The sequence below is a fragment of the Aulonocara sp. 'chitande type north' Nkhata Bay genome, linkage group LG4 (assembly GCF_057382095.1).
Source record: "Aulonocara sp. 'chitande type north' Nkhata Bay isolate Kocher_YH1m ecotype deep benthic linkage group LG4, A_spYH_male_GT1.1, whole genome shotgun sequence".
Lineage (NCBI taxonomy): Eukaryota > Metazoa > Chordata > Actinopteri > Cichliformes > Cichlidae > Aulonocara > Aulonocara sp. 'chitande type north' Nkhata Bay.
In genome coordinates, this window is record NC_141347.1 from 7064077 (window position 1) to 7075765 (window position 11689).

General features: G+C 38.4%; 1 protein-coding gene across 1 annotated transcript; it reads left to right on the plus strand.

Moving 5' to 3' along the window:
- The first annotated feature begins 304 nt into the window (after positions 1 to 304).
- Positions 305 to 8636, plus strand: aoc2 (amine oxidase copper containing 2). The gene is made up of 5 exons (XM_086288173.1): positions 305 to 1946; positions 2809 to 2927; positions 6352 to 6518; positions 7272 to 7404; positions 7479 to 8636. The coding sequence occupies exons 1-5, from the start codon at positions 371 to 373 to the stop codon at positions 7767 to 7769; spliced, it is 2286 nt and encodes a 761-aa protein (XP_086144299.1). The 5' UTR covers positions 305 to 370; the 3' UTR covers positions 7770 to 8636.
- The last annotated feature ends 3053 nt before the right edge of the window (positions 8637 to 11689 follow it).

Consider the following 11689-nt stretch of genomic DNA (forward strand, 5'->3'; position numbering starts at 1 on the left):
TAGCAAACATGATTGCTCATATCTTACACATTCAATGTGTGCAATTACATATTTAGCAGCTTATGTACAATGTTCATCATTAAACTGAGAACAAAACCTGCAAACAAAACCTTTTTTTATGTAAAATGGTGAAATCTTTAAATACTCAGACATCGTGCATAAAATAGTCTTGTTTGTAGGAGGATTTGAACAGTAGGTCGATGAAACCGTTTCATTGCAGCTCAAAGAAATAAGGAAAGAGGGGCTGGAGGTAATCAGATCCGTGCATAGGGGGCTGGGAAAACTGAAGAGGGTCGTTTCTCCTCTTCTAGATTGTGTGAACAGTCCTTCCTACCCAGAGCGCATTCCTCTGCTCTCGCTCCAAGCGCGCATGATGGTAGAGGGAAAGATGAACCCTTTGGCAAAATGGGCGCTGGTCCTTTTAGGGCTTCTCTCCCTTATTCTGAACATCGTCCTCATCGGCATCCACTCCAGCAGGGCACCCAAATGTTCCCGTGAACGCATCCACCCGCTGCGAGGCAGACACGACGAACGCACCCTTGTGTTCGCTGACCTCACCCGGGAGGAGTATATGAAGGTCCAGCAGTATTTACTCAAACAAAAAGACCTGGCTATATCCACCAGCCAGATCACAAAGCCATCTGAAAACTTTCTCTTCTTAATAGAACTGTCGCTCCCAAAGAAAGCAGAGGTGCTGGCTTACCTGGACGAGAAAGGCACCAAACCGGTGAGAGAGGCGACGGCAGTGGTTTTCCACGGCGCAAAAGGCTATATCAAGGAATATGTAGTGGGACCTCTCGACAACCCAACATACCACAGAGATGTGACTAAAGAGAGGTATCAGGTGGATGTCCCCATTAATGCGCGTCCGGCCACCATTGGGGAGTACGTCTTGGTTTTTCGTTTTTTTGAAACCGAGATCTTCTCCAAGTTAGAGAAACTCCTTCGAGAAAGCTTTGGGGTAGACAAGAAAAAGACGCTGAACGCGTTCGAGCAGATGCCTCGCGGAGTTCGGTCCGGGGACAGAAAAACCTGGGTGTCTTTCTTCAGGGATATGAGTGGCATGTACATCCATCCGGTGGGCTTCGAAATTCTGCTTAACCACGAAAGCCTAAACATGTCACAGTGGAGAATAGAGAAATTGTTTTATAACGGCAAATATTTTGACTCTGTAGAAGAACTTCAACGCGCATATGATAATGGGTCAGTTAAGAAAATCGTTTATAAAGAGTCGCCTGACTATGGCTCTCTCAAGCCCAGGAGCAAGCCTCTGCAGATCGGCCCGCAGCAGTTTTACTCAGAGGGGGCGCGATACAACGTCAGCAACAACCATGTCCTGTACCTGGACTGGAGCTTCGCTTTCGGACTGAGCTCTCTCACCGGCATGAAGGTGTTTGATGTACGTTTCAAGGGTGAAAGGATCGCGTATGAACTGAGCGTACAGGAGGCTATGTCGGTGTACGGTTCAGTGACTCCAGGGATGATTATTACCAAGTTCCTAGATTCAAGTATCGGCATTGGGCGCTTTGCCCACGAGCTCGTCCGTGGAGTAGATTGTCCTTATCAGGCGACCTACGTGGACACATACCGCTACATTGATGCCCCACTCCCGGTCAGGTTTAGAAATTCTATCTGCATCTTTGAGCACAACATGGGTCAGCCCCTGCGCAGGCACTTCGCCGACTTTTTCCACAACAACTTTGGAGGAATGGCAAACAGCGCTTTAGTGTTCAGGACCATCACGGCTATCGGGAACTATGACTACATGTGGGATTTCATCTTTTACCAGAGCGGATCAGTGGAGGTCAAAGTTCACGCAACCGGCTACATCTCCTCTTCCTACCTGCTTCCCGGGAGTAAAACACACGGACACCAGGTGGCTGAAAATGTCCTGGGCAACATTCACACGCACTTCATTAATTTTAAAGTGGACCTGGATGTACTTGGTGAGTGACGTACACATTTAAATGTGATTTATTTATTTATTTTTTGACAAAACCGATGTAAATGTAAAGCTTTGCAAAATTAAGCAAACAAGTCTGTTGTCAAAGGCCAAATTATTTGGATATAAGTCCCCCTTTTCCACTCCACACGGTCCTCTTTACTTTCTCTGCTGGTCAGAGTAAATGTTAGCCCCTTAAATATGAGAAATAATAGTACAAGTCCTTTTTAATAAAAGCTATATGTTATATGTTTAGCTGATGTCACATTCCAGATGTGGAGGACGATTCCCCAAAATTACAAAAACAAAACAGCAACTTCGTATTAGAATTTTCTGTATTTTAGAAAAACAAATAAACCAAATCAAATCATATATAGTGCAGTGTATAGTATTATAGCCTTTAGTTTACAGCCTCCTAATAAATATGTCACACTTGATAAAAGTAAATATAAATCCATACAGGCAATAAGCTGTTTGCACAAGTGTGCCAAGCAGGAACACACACACAGACACAAATCCTACTATACATTCCACAGCACTTACACATTGCCCACAGAGTCCACAGTGAAAACAGATCTCCTCTGGTGTTTCTTACTGCAACCAAAGGCAATTTGTGTTTTACTGCTTATGTTCAGCATTACAGCTGCTTATGGAGCCACGATGCTTTTATGCACAATGTAAGCTTCTAGGCATCCTTACCTAAAGAAATCAGTTCCAGTCCTGTGTAATTCTTTTTAATCTCATCTATGTATTCATCAGCCACTCATCTCGCTGAGTGTAAATAACATAAAGACCACCTTCCACACATTCACTGAAGCATAGAAATGCAGAAAAGAAAACAACATTTTGCCACATTTCCTCTGCAGGTGTGAAGAATGTATTCCAGACCAAAGATATGGAGTACATGAATGTGTCACTGCCATGGATGCCTGATCACTACGCCATGATCCCTAAGCTGGTGGAGAAGCAGCTCAAAACAGAAAAGGTCTTCTTCATTTTTATTCAGTTGCATTTTTCATAACCTGCAGAGAATAGAAACAGCAGCGCACACGGGTCAGGAAATGTAGCAGCAGTGTGATGCAGCTGGCAACAAGGTGCTGGGTTAGAATCTCATTTCCTTTCCATGGTTTCCTCTGGGTTTCCAACGCCATTCTTCTTACATTAAACGGTCATCCTTATTGGCAGTTGGTGGACTGTATTTGATTGGCTAAATATGGTTTTAGACTACAGCACTTAGAATTCAAAGACATTCTTTCAGAGTGCATGAAATGCTGATGCCTAGCTTCCTTACCAACAGTTCTCAAAGATGCATTGCCAGAAATAGTGGATATTGAGTATGAAAGCATGCTTGTAGACCGCACACTGAGAGAAACCCATGTCACACTTTTATAGTACAAATGAAATACATTTCCACGCTCTTAAAACTAGAAGATTTAATGTTTTGTTTTCTCATTTAAAGAGAAAAGAGAGGGAAAGACAACACCAGTAATGAAAGAAAATGTTATGGTGGACGTGTAACCACACTTAAATATCATCCTGCTACAGTTTCCCATCACCTGCACAGACTCTGTGTTATACTGCTATTAACAACACAAGCTCTTGTTCTGCTCGGTGAAGTTGAAGTTGAGCCAACCCCAGTGAGTCTCCACTGGAGAATCACTGGATGAATGATGGGACCACTGGAACAACCTGATTCCAGACTTATGCACAAAATAAACAGGTGAAAAAAAGGTACTTAGTAGTTCTTAGTGTAAAACGAGCAGGGTTGATCCAGAAAGGTGAAAGAACACAAAAGGATACACAGGTGTGATTGAGACTCATTCAGGGTTGGACAGACAGTTAGAAAGACAGCAGACACTAATAATAATAATAATAATAATAATAATAATGATAATAATGATAATAATAATAATAATAATAATAATGATAATAATAATAATAATGATAATAATAATGATAATAATAATAATAATAATAATGATAATAATAATAATAATGATAATAATAATGATAATAATAATAATAATAATAATGATAATAATAATAATAATGATAATAATGATAATAATAATAATAATAATAATGATAATAATAATAATAATGATAATAATAATGATAATAATAATAATAATAATAATAATAATAATAATAATAATAATGATAATAATAATAATAATAATGATAATAATAATGATAATAATAATAATAATAATAATGATAATAATAATAATAATAATAATAATAATGATAATAATAATGATAATAATAATAATAATAACAATAATAATAATAATAATGATAATAATAATAATAATAATAATGATAATAATGATAATAATAATAATGATAATAATAATAATAATGATAATAATAATGATAATAATGATAATAATAATAATAATAATAATAATGATAATAATAATAATAATGATAATAATAATGATAATAATAATAATAATAATAATGATAATAATAATAATAATGATAATAATGATAATAATAATAATAATAATAATAATGATAATAATAATAATAATGATAATAATAATGATAATAATAATAATAATAATAATAATGATAATAATAATAATGATAATAATAATAATAATAATGATAATAATAATAATAATAATGATAATAATAATGATAATAATAATAATAATAATAATGATAATAATAATAATAATAATAATAATAATAATAATAATAATGATAATAATAATGATAATAATAATAATAATAACAATAATAATAATAATAATGATAATAATAATAATAATAATAATGATAATAATGATAATAATAATAATGATAATAATAATAATAATGATAATAATAATGATAATAATAATAATAATGATAATAATAATAACGATAATGATAATTATGAGCAGACTTGAACCTCTGAACATGTTCCTTAAACAATATATATGTTTATCCCTTTTTATTTTTTTTAATGTTTATTACAAATTTGAAAATGGGCCTTTAGTCTTGTTAAGCACTCTATATCCCACGTCTGCCTCCACCATAGAGTCAACAATGTTTCAGGAAGACTCAAATCCAGAATCCAGAACCGTCTTCCTTTTGTGCCATCCACATGAGACGCATACAGAGCAAACTTGTCAGAATGTAGTGAATGTTTAACTTAAATAGATAAGGTTTGCACATATAGGGATAGAAATGGGCTGTGACTGCACTCTCATGTGAATGTACTATGGCAATGAGCATGTTTTCTCCATATTTTTCAACCCTTTAAGTTCTGCCAAGTGCATGAGCTAGGTGGCATCTTTCTTTGTGAAGAAGCTTTAGTCTTAACCAGCTTAAGCCTGTTGCCTTTAAGTCTTAGACTGTGGAACTGGATTCATTCATTTCCACTGACTTTGTTTAATACTGTAAGGTTGTGTCATTTTTCAGGCCAGTTCTCTAAAGGAACCGGTGTATCAGTAGGTATCAGCACAAGTGTCAGTAACCAGGCTAGAGCAGAGTGTTTCCTTTAGTCTCTTTTTTATGGTTTTCTAGAAAACCATGTTATGCTGGGCTTACACTGTGCGATTTTTGGCCCATTTTGAGCCGATTTTTGAGTCGTGCGACCGTTTTGGCGATCGGCCCGATTTTGGCCTTCATCGTGCGTCGTGCATCGTGTAGTATACGTGGGGTAACGAGACGCGATTAACCCCTCACGACCAGCTCCCGATCATCAATCGCTTGGTCGTGAGGATTTCAAACCGGTTTGAAGTCCTCGCGACCGTCGTGAGGGTGTCACCACAGTTTGTCACACTGCTCACGCGCAAACACAAATGTCAGCGAAAAAGATGGAGCAGCACGGCTGTGCAGCGTGTGATCTGGACACAAGCGATGGAGGAACAACTTGTAGAACTTTGGAAAGCTCATCCGAGCCTTTTCGATGTGGCATCACAAAATTATCACGACCACAACAACCGTGAAAATAGTTGGATTTACATTGCTGCTCAATCACAGCTGCCTGATCATGTTTTTCATTAGCAATTTAGCAAAGTTGATGGTGGTGGTGTGTCTGTGTGAGTGAAAGACGGAGAGGGAGAGCGAGCGACAGATTTTCTGTTATAACCTTCATTTTATGGACGCACAGTGTGACTCAGGTCGCATCAGAGCATCGGGCCATATGTGAGACCCTGCATCGTGACCTATGAACTTCTCACCCCTGCGAGTCAATCGTACAGTTTGAGCAGGAGCTGAATCGCGCGACTGAAAAAATCGCACAGTGTAAGCCCAGCATAATCAGGTCAATAAATAAAAGTGACCATAAGCTTTAAGATCTTTGTACTGCATCAGTCAGAAGACGCCAGACTTAACCACTAATCATGCAGCAGATTACCAGGAGTCACTTGCTTTCACTTAAAAATAGACTAATGACCGTGACACCTTTGCAGGAAGCTGCCTTGCGTTATGACACCAAGACACCACGCTACCTGCACATTGCCAGCAACAAGACCAACAGGTGGGGCCATCAGCGCTCATACAGGCTGCAGGTGTATAGCTTTGCTGGGGACCACCTTCCAGAGAGTGAGACAGAGGAGAAGGCGATGTCCTGGGCCAGGTAGGACTGAATGATAGCAAAATTAAAAAACAACAAATCAAAACACGCACATTAAATCTGACTCATTGTAAATGTCTACTTTATCTTAAAGAAATAAAGCTAGTGAAACAGGTCATTTGAGTAATGGAACAGGTGGGCTTGGACAGGTGTGTAGTATTGATTTTATTTTTTTATATATACCCAAGTTAATGTGTCATGACCCAGTGCTTTGGCCTTTGAACTTGAGTTTTTCTGTTTTGCACGTTTGAATCCAAGTCTGCGGTTTTTTGTTTGCTCAGTGTTAGCACTACATTCTCGCATCTATTGCATATTATTGCTACTCTGGGGTAAGTATATCTACTGCATGACATCATGTTTTGTAAGGATGCCATGTGTCTGTATCATCTCTCTTCTGTTAGACCCTCTTACCCAAAGAAACATCAGCCAAATCATGTTTAATACCATCTGTTTCATTGGCTGGGGCTGTGCTGGGCGCATGCTGGCTCCTCTGGGGACTCTCCCTAATTACCTCATGTGTATTTTGAGCCATCAGTTTTTCATACTGTTTGTTTTCCCGAGTATTAATCGCCACATGTGGATCACTGGAGTTTCTTATTTTGCTGTTTGGAATTTTCACCAGATAGTTTTTTGTTACTTTGCCTGCAAGTCATATTTTGGGTCCAGATTTGCCACTAAACGTGACATAATGTCACTTTGAACATGCAGCTAATATCGGGGTTTTCTAAGATGGAGTCCACGCATGTTTGCCTGCAGGTATAAGGTTGCTGTTACCAAGCATAAGGATGTAGAGCAGACCAGCAGCAATCTGTACAATCAGAACAACATCTGGACTCCAGCTGTTGACTTCAGCAAGTACATTGAAGACAATGAAAGCATAGAAGACGAGGTATGTCTGATAAACTAAACACCAACACAATATAACGGCACTCGATTATTTACTTAATCGTGATTTGTCTGCAGGACCTTGTTGCCTGGGTGACCACCGGATTCCTCCACATCCCTCATGCCGAGGATATCCCCAACACCGTAACGGTGGGCAATGGGGGTGGGGTCCTGCTGAGGCCCCACAACTACTTTGATGAGGATCCATCCATCCACTCTGCGGATTCGGTGTACTTTGAGCCAGGCAGCGAGGACAGCTGTGAGCACAACAGGATGGCTTGCCTCACTCGTGACACCTGCAGCCCCAACCTGGAGCCATTCAGCTACCATGGCTTTGATGGAGTCATGAATTTTAATGACTGGAACTGATTTTTATTTAATTTATTTTAATTTTTTTAATTTAATTTAAAATTTTTTGCATTATGTTGTGGAGCTTCTGAGGCCTGACAAACTCACACGTGCTTGGCCTTAAGTAATAATCATGAAGGCCATTAAAGTGTATAAGAAAGCTGCTTCTAAAGGTAAAAGTGCACCAGGCAGCATTTTATATAATATTCATAATTTTTCTCTAAAGACACATTTAGTCACTTTTTTTTACACATCTACCAGGAGTTAGACCTGACCACCCAGTTCATGTCATGTTTTTCAAATGTATTGAAAAGAGTTTTGCACAACCTTCATTCATTGCAGCTTGCATTTGGTTGCAGCTTGCATCATGCAAAACGGTGATGAAACATAAGAGACTATCCTGTTAGGCTGTAATAGGCCTTTGCATGTACAGTAGATCACGTGTCCTATACAGTAAGACCAGTGTCTATACTCTATATCTAATTACGAGTATAATAACAAAGTTGACTCTAACACGATGAATCTCCCAATGCCAGATGTCTTATTCTAAGCTGGTCTACAAATTACAGCTCACTGGCTAACTAGCTATTATTGCAATAAGGCAAATGTTAGTTATACAGTTTTGTTTTGTTACATGGTAACATGATTTACTAATGGTTAAATATGCTACCATGTGACATTATATGTCAGTATTACGAGTTACATCAGCTGGTCAAATAATTCCTCAACATGACTTTTCTACTGATAATGTTTGCAAGCAAGAGCCACCGAAATGGAACTGTGAATATGTGTGGTTATAAAATGTTACATTTATTTGCCTGCACAGTTTCTGATTTGTTTCACCTACTTTCAGTTATGATTTTATATGAATTAAAGGATTTGCTTTCATTGTTTATTTTATTTTTTTACCGCTTGCATGTCTTTGATATAGTCACTGAATACTAAAAAATAATTATAATCACTAGACCCAAAAACCCAAATGCAGAAACCTTGGAGGTAGAGCAAAATCCAGATATTCAAAAATCATTGCAGGCAGGATTCAGGGTAGTCAGTATAAACAACACAGTCAAGAGGTAAAGTTTATATAAGACTCTGAAAGATCACACATGATAAACCCAAATAGGAACAAATAGAGTTATGACAACAGCCCAACTTATACGGTATCTTTAAAAAACACAATTTCCACAGCAGAAAACACTCACTGATTGTGACGTTCAAAGAGAAATGTTTGGTGTTAATATTCATGTAGTTTGTGGATGGAAATCTCTGGAAGAAAATGAATAGCACTTGGTTTCGACAAGGTGAGCTAGTATTTAATAAAAATAAATCAAACTGAATGATGATCTTTATTTCCTCCTTTTATTCATATTTAAAGTTTTATGATAACATTATATACTGAAAATGAAATAAAATAAATTATTAAGAAAAACAACAAAAAACTGTTTGCATAAATAAATCAAAGTGGATTTGAATTTTTAGTAAAAAGTTTAACCTAAATATGAATATGAAAATTAAACCTAAACTTTTCATAACTCAGTTTCTTTAAAGAGTTGTGGTAAACTATGACATCAAACCAAAACAAAGAAAAACGGGAATATTGCAGTAATAAGTCAAAATGCTCCCAAATATGATTCTCTGGTTTTCTTCCTGATGATGGACTGCAACACAAGCTGTGATGTAAACACTGTAAGCTGCACTGCTGTGGCTCCGAGGTGGGACTACTAAACATTTGACTAAAGTTGGATTCAATCTGGATGTTTTTCAACAGAAGCATTCAGAGGAATGTTTTTGTTGTTGTTTTTACTAAAATACTCTTTGTTTTGTTTTATCTGTAACCATTCTTATCAACTCTATCGCACACTCATACACACGCACAAAGATAAGACCATATCCTATTCCAGTAGGGAGGAAATGGAAAGCACATGTGAAAGTCAGAGTAAGTCGGTCTACACTGCAGAATTTATGGGAACTGCTCTAAAGGTTCATGTGCAGGTCAGTGACCGTATGAGCATGAACCCTGGTGAAGCTGAACATATGTTTTTCTGCTCCAGATGCACAAGGAAATGTTTATGTTTAAGTGCTCACTTTTTTGGCTCTCTTGGCTCTAGGACAGGAAAAAAAAGGCAGGGGGGAGAAAATAGGAGGAAATATGTTAAAAGGGGGGCTTACTTGAGTAAGGCAGTGACAGGATGTGAAGATCCTGAGGGAGAGCAGAGCAAAACAAAACTATAACTATGTAAGAGTAAAGGCTCTTGACTCTGAGGACCTTCCCATCAAGCAGATAACAGTCAGGTAACCAGTTAACTAAGCACTTTGTCTTTCACACAGTTAAAAGTGTGGGGGGGAAACCCAAAATTCATCCAATGAAAATGTTAAAACTTAAAATGATTTATTCTGTCTTTGACTTTGGCACCGATGCACAAATAATTGAATAGAATTCAATTATATCTTGAAAACTGGGCGGAAACAACTTCCTGTTAAACTAGGTTCAGGGAGGGGCAACTTGTTCCAGGAAACAACACGAGCGCAACAGTTTTAACCCTTAATCTGCATTTATGTCTGACTAACTGGGGTCAGTGTCTTGTCCAGGGATATTAGGTATGGGATCATGGAACCACCAACCTTCTGATTAGTAGATGACATGACATAGAAGATGACTCTTCCTCCTGAGCTACTGCAACACCACAGGGCACATGTTCAGGACCCACAAATATCACATTTGACCTATATTGAGATTATCTTTGTTCATCGAGATCATTCTATTCACGATCACGATCCTTTCCTAAACAGCACCAAGTATTATCCCTAAACTGACACAAAGAGTGCATAAAAGTATACAAACACATCAGATTTGAATGGGGAAAAAATCATGCTGGATATATGTACTGATATGTATGTGTTAGGAACAAAAGGATGCCACACTGTTTGATGGAAATAAAAATGATCAGTTTACCAAGGGGTAAGAAAAGACAGTTGGAGAGCTTTTCCTTTTCGTGCCCGTTTCTGTGGAACAACCTCCCTCAAGATACAGTGGGGCAAAAAAGTATTTAGTCAGCCACCGATTGTGCAAGTTCCCCCACCTAAAATGATGACAGAGGTCAGTAATTTGCACCAGAGGTACACTTCAACTGTGAGAGACAGAATGTGAAAAAAAAATCCATGAATCCACATGGTAGGATTTGTAAAGAATTTATTGGTAAATCAGGGTGGAAAATAAGTATTTGGTCAATAACAAAAATACAACTCAATACTTTGTAACATAACCTTTGTTGGCAATAACAGAGCTCAAACGTTTACTATAGGTCTTTACCAGGTTTGCACACACAGTAGCTGGTATTTTGGCCCATTCCTCCATGCAGATCTTCTCGAGAGCAGTGATGTTTTGGGGCTGTCGCCGAGCAACACGGACTTTCAACTCCCGCCACAGATTTTCTATGGGGTTGAGGTCTGGAGACTGGCTAGGCCACTCCAGGACTTTCAAATGCTTCTTACGGAGCCACTCCTTTGTTGCCCGGGCGGTGTGTTTTGGATCATTGTCATGTTGGAAGACCCAGCCTCGTTTCATCTTCAAAGTTCTCACTGATGGAAGGAGGTTTTGGCTCAAAATCTCACGATACATGGCCCCATTCATTCTGTCCTTAACACGGATCAGTCGTCCTGTCCCCTTGGCAGAAAAACAGCCCCATAGCATGATGTTTCCACCCCCATGCTTCACAGTAGGTATGGTGTTCTTGGGATGCAACTCAGTATTCTTCTTCCTCCAAACACGATGAGTTGAGTTTATACCAAAAAGTTCTACTTTGGTTTCATCTGACCACATGACATTCTCCCAATCCTCTGCTGTATCATCCATGTGCTCTCTGGCAAACTTCAGACGGGCCTGGACATGCACTGGCTTCAGCAGCGGAACACGTCTGGCACTGCGGGATGTGATTCCCTGC

Excerpts from the sequence above, each read along its gene's own strand:
- aoc2 (XM_086288173.1), top strand. The coding sequence starts at position 371 with ATGATGGTAGAGGGAAAGATGAACCCTTTGGCAAAATGGGCGCTGGTC. Across the intron at positions 2,928-6,351 it reads AGCAGCTCAAAACAGAAAAG|GAAGCTGCCTTGCGTTATGA; the intron begins GTCTTCTTCATT and ends ACACCTTTGCAG. Across the intron at positions 7,405-7,478 it reads ATGAAAGCATAGAAGACGAG|GACCTTGTTGCCTGGGTGAC; the intron begins GTATGTCTGATA and ends ATTTGTCTGCAG.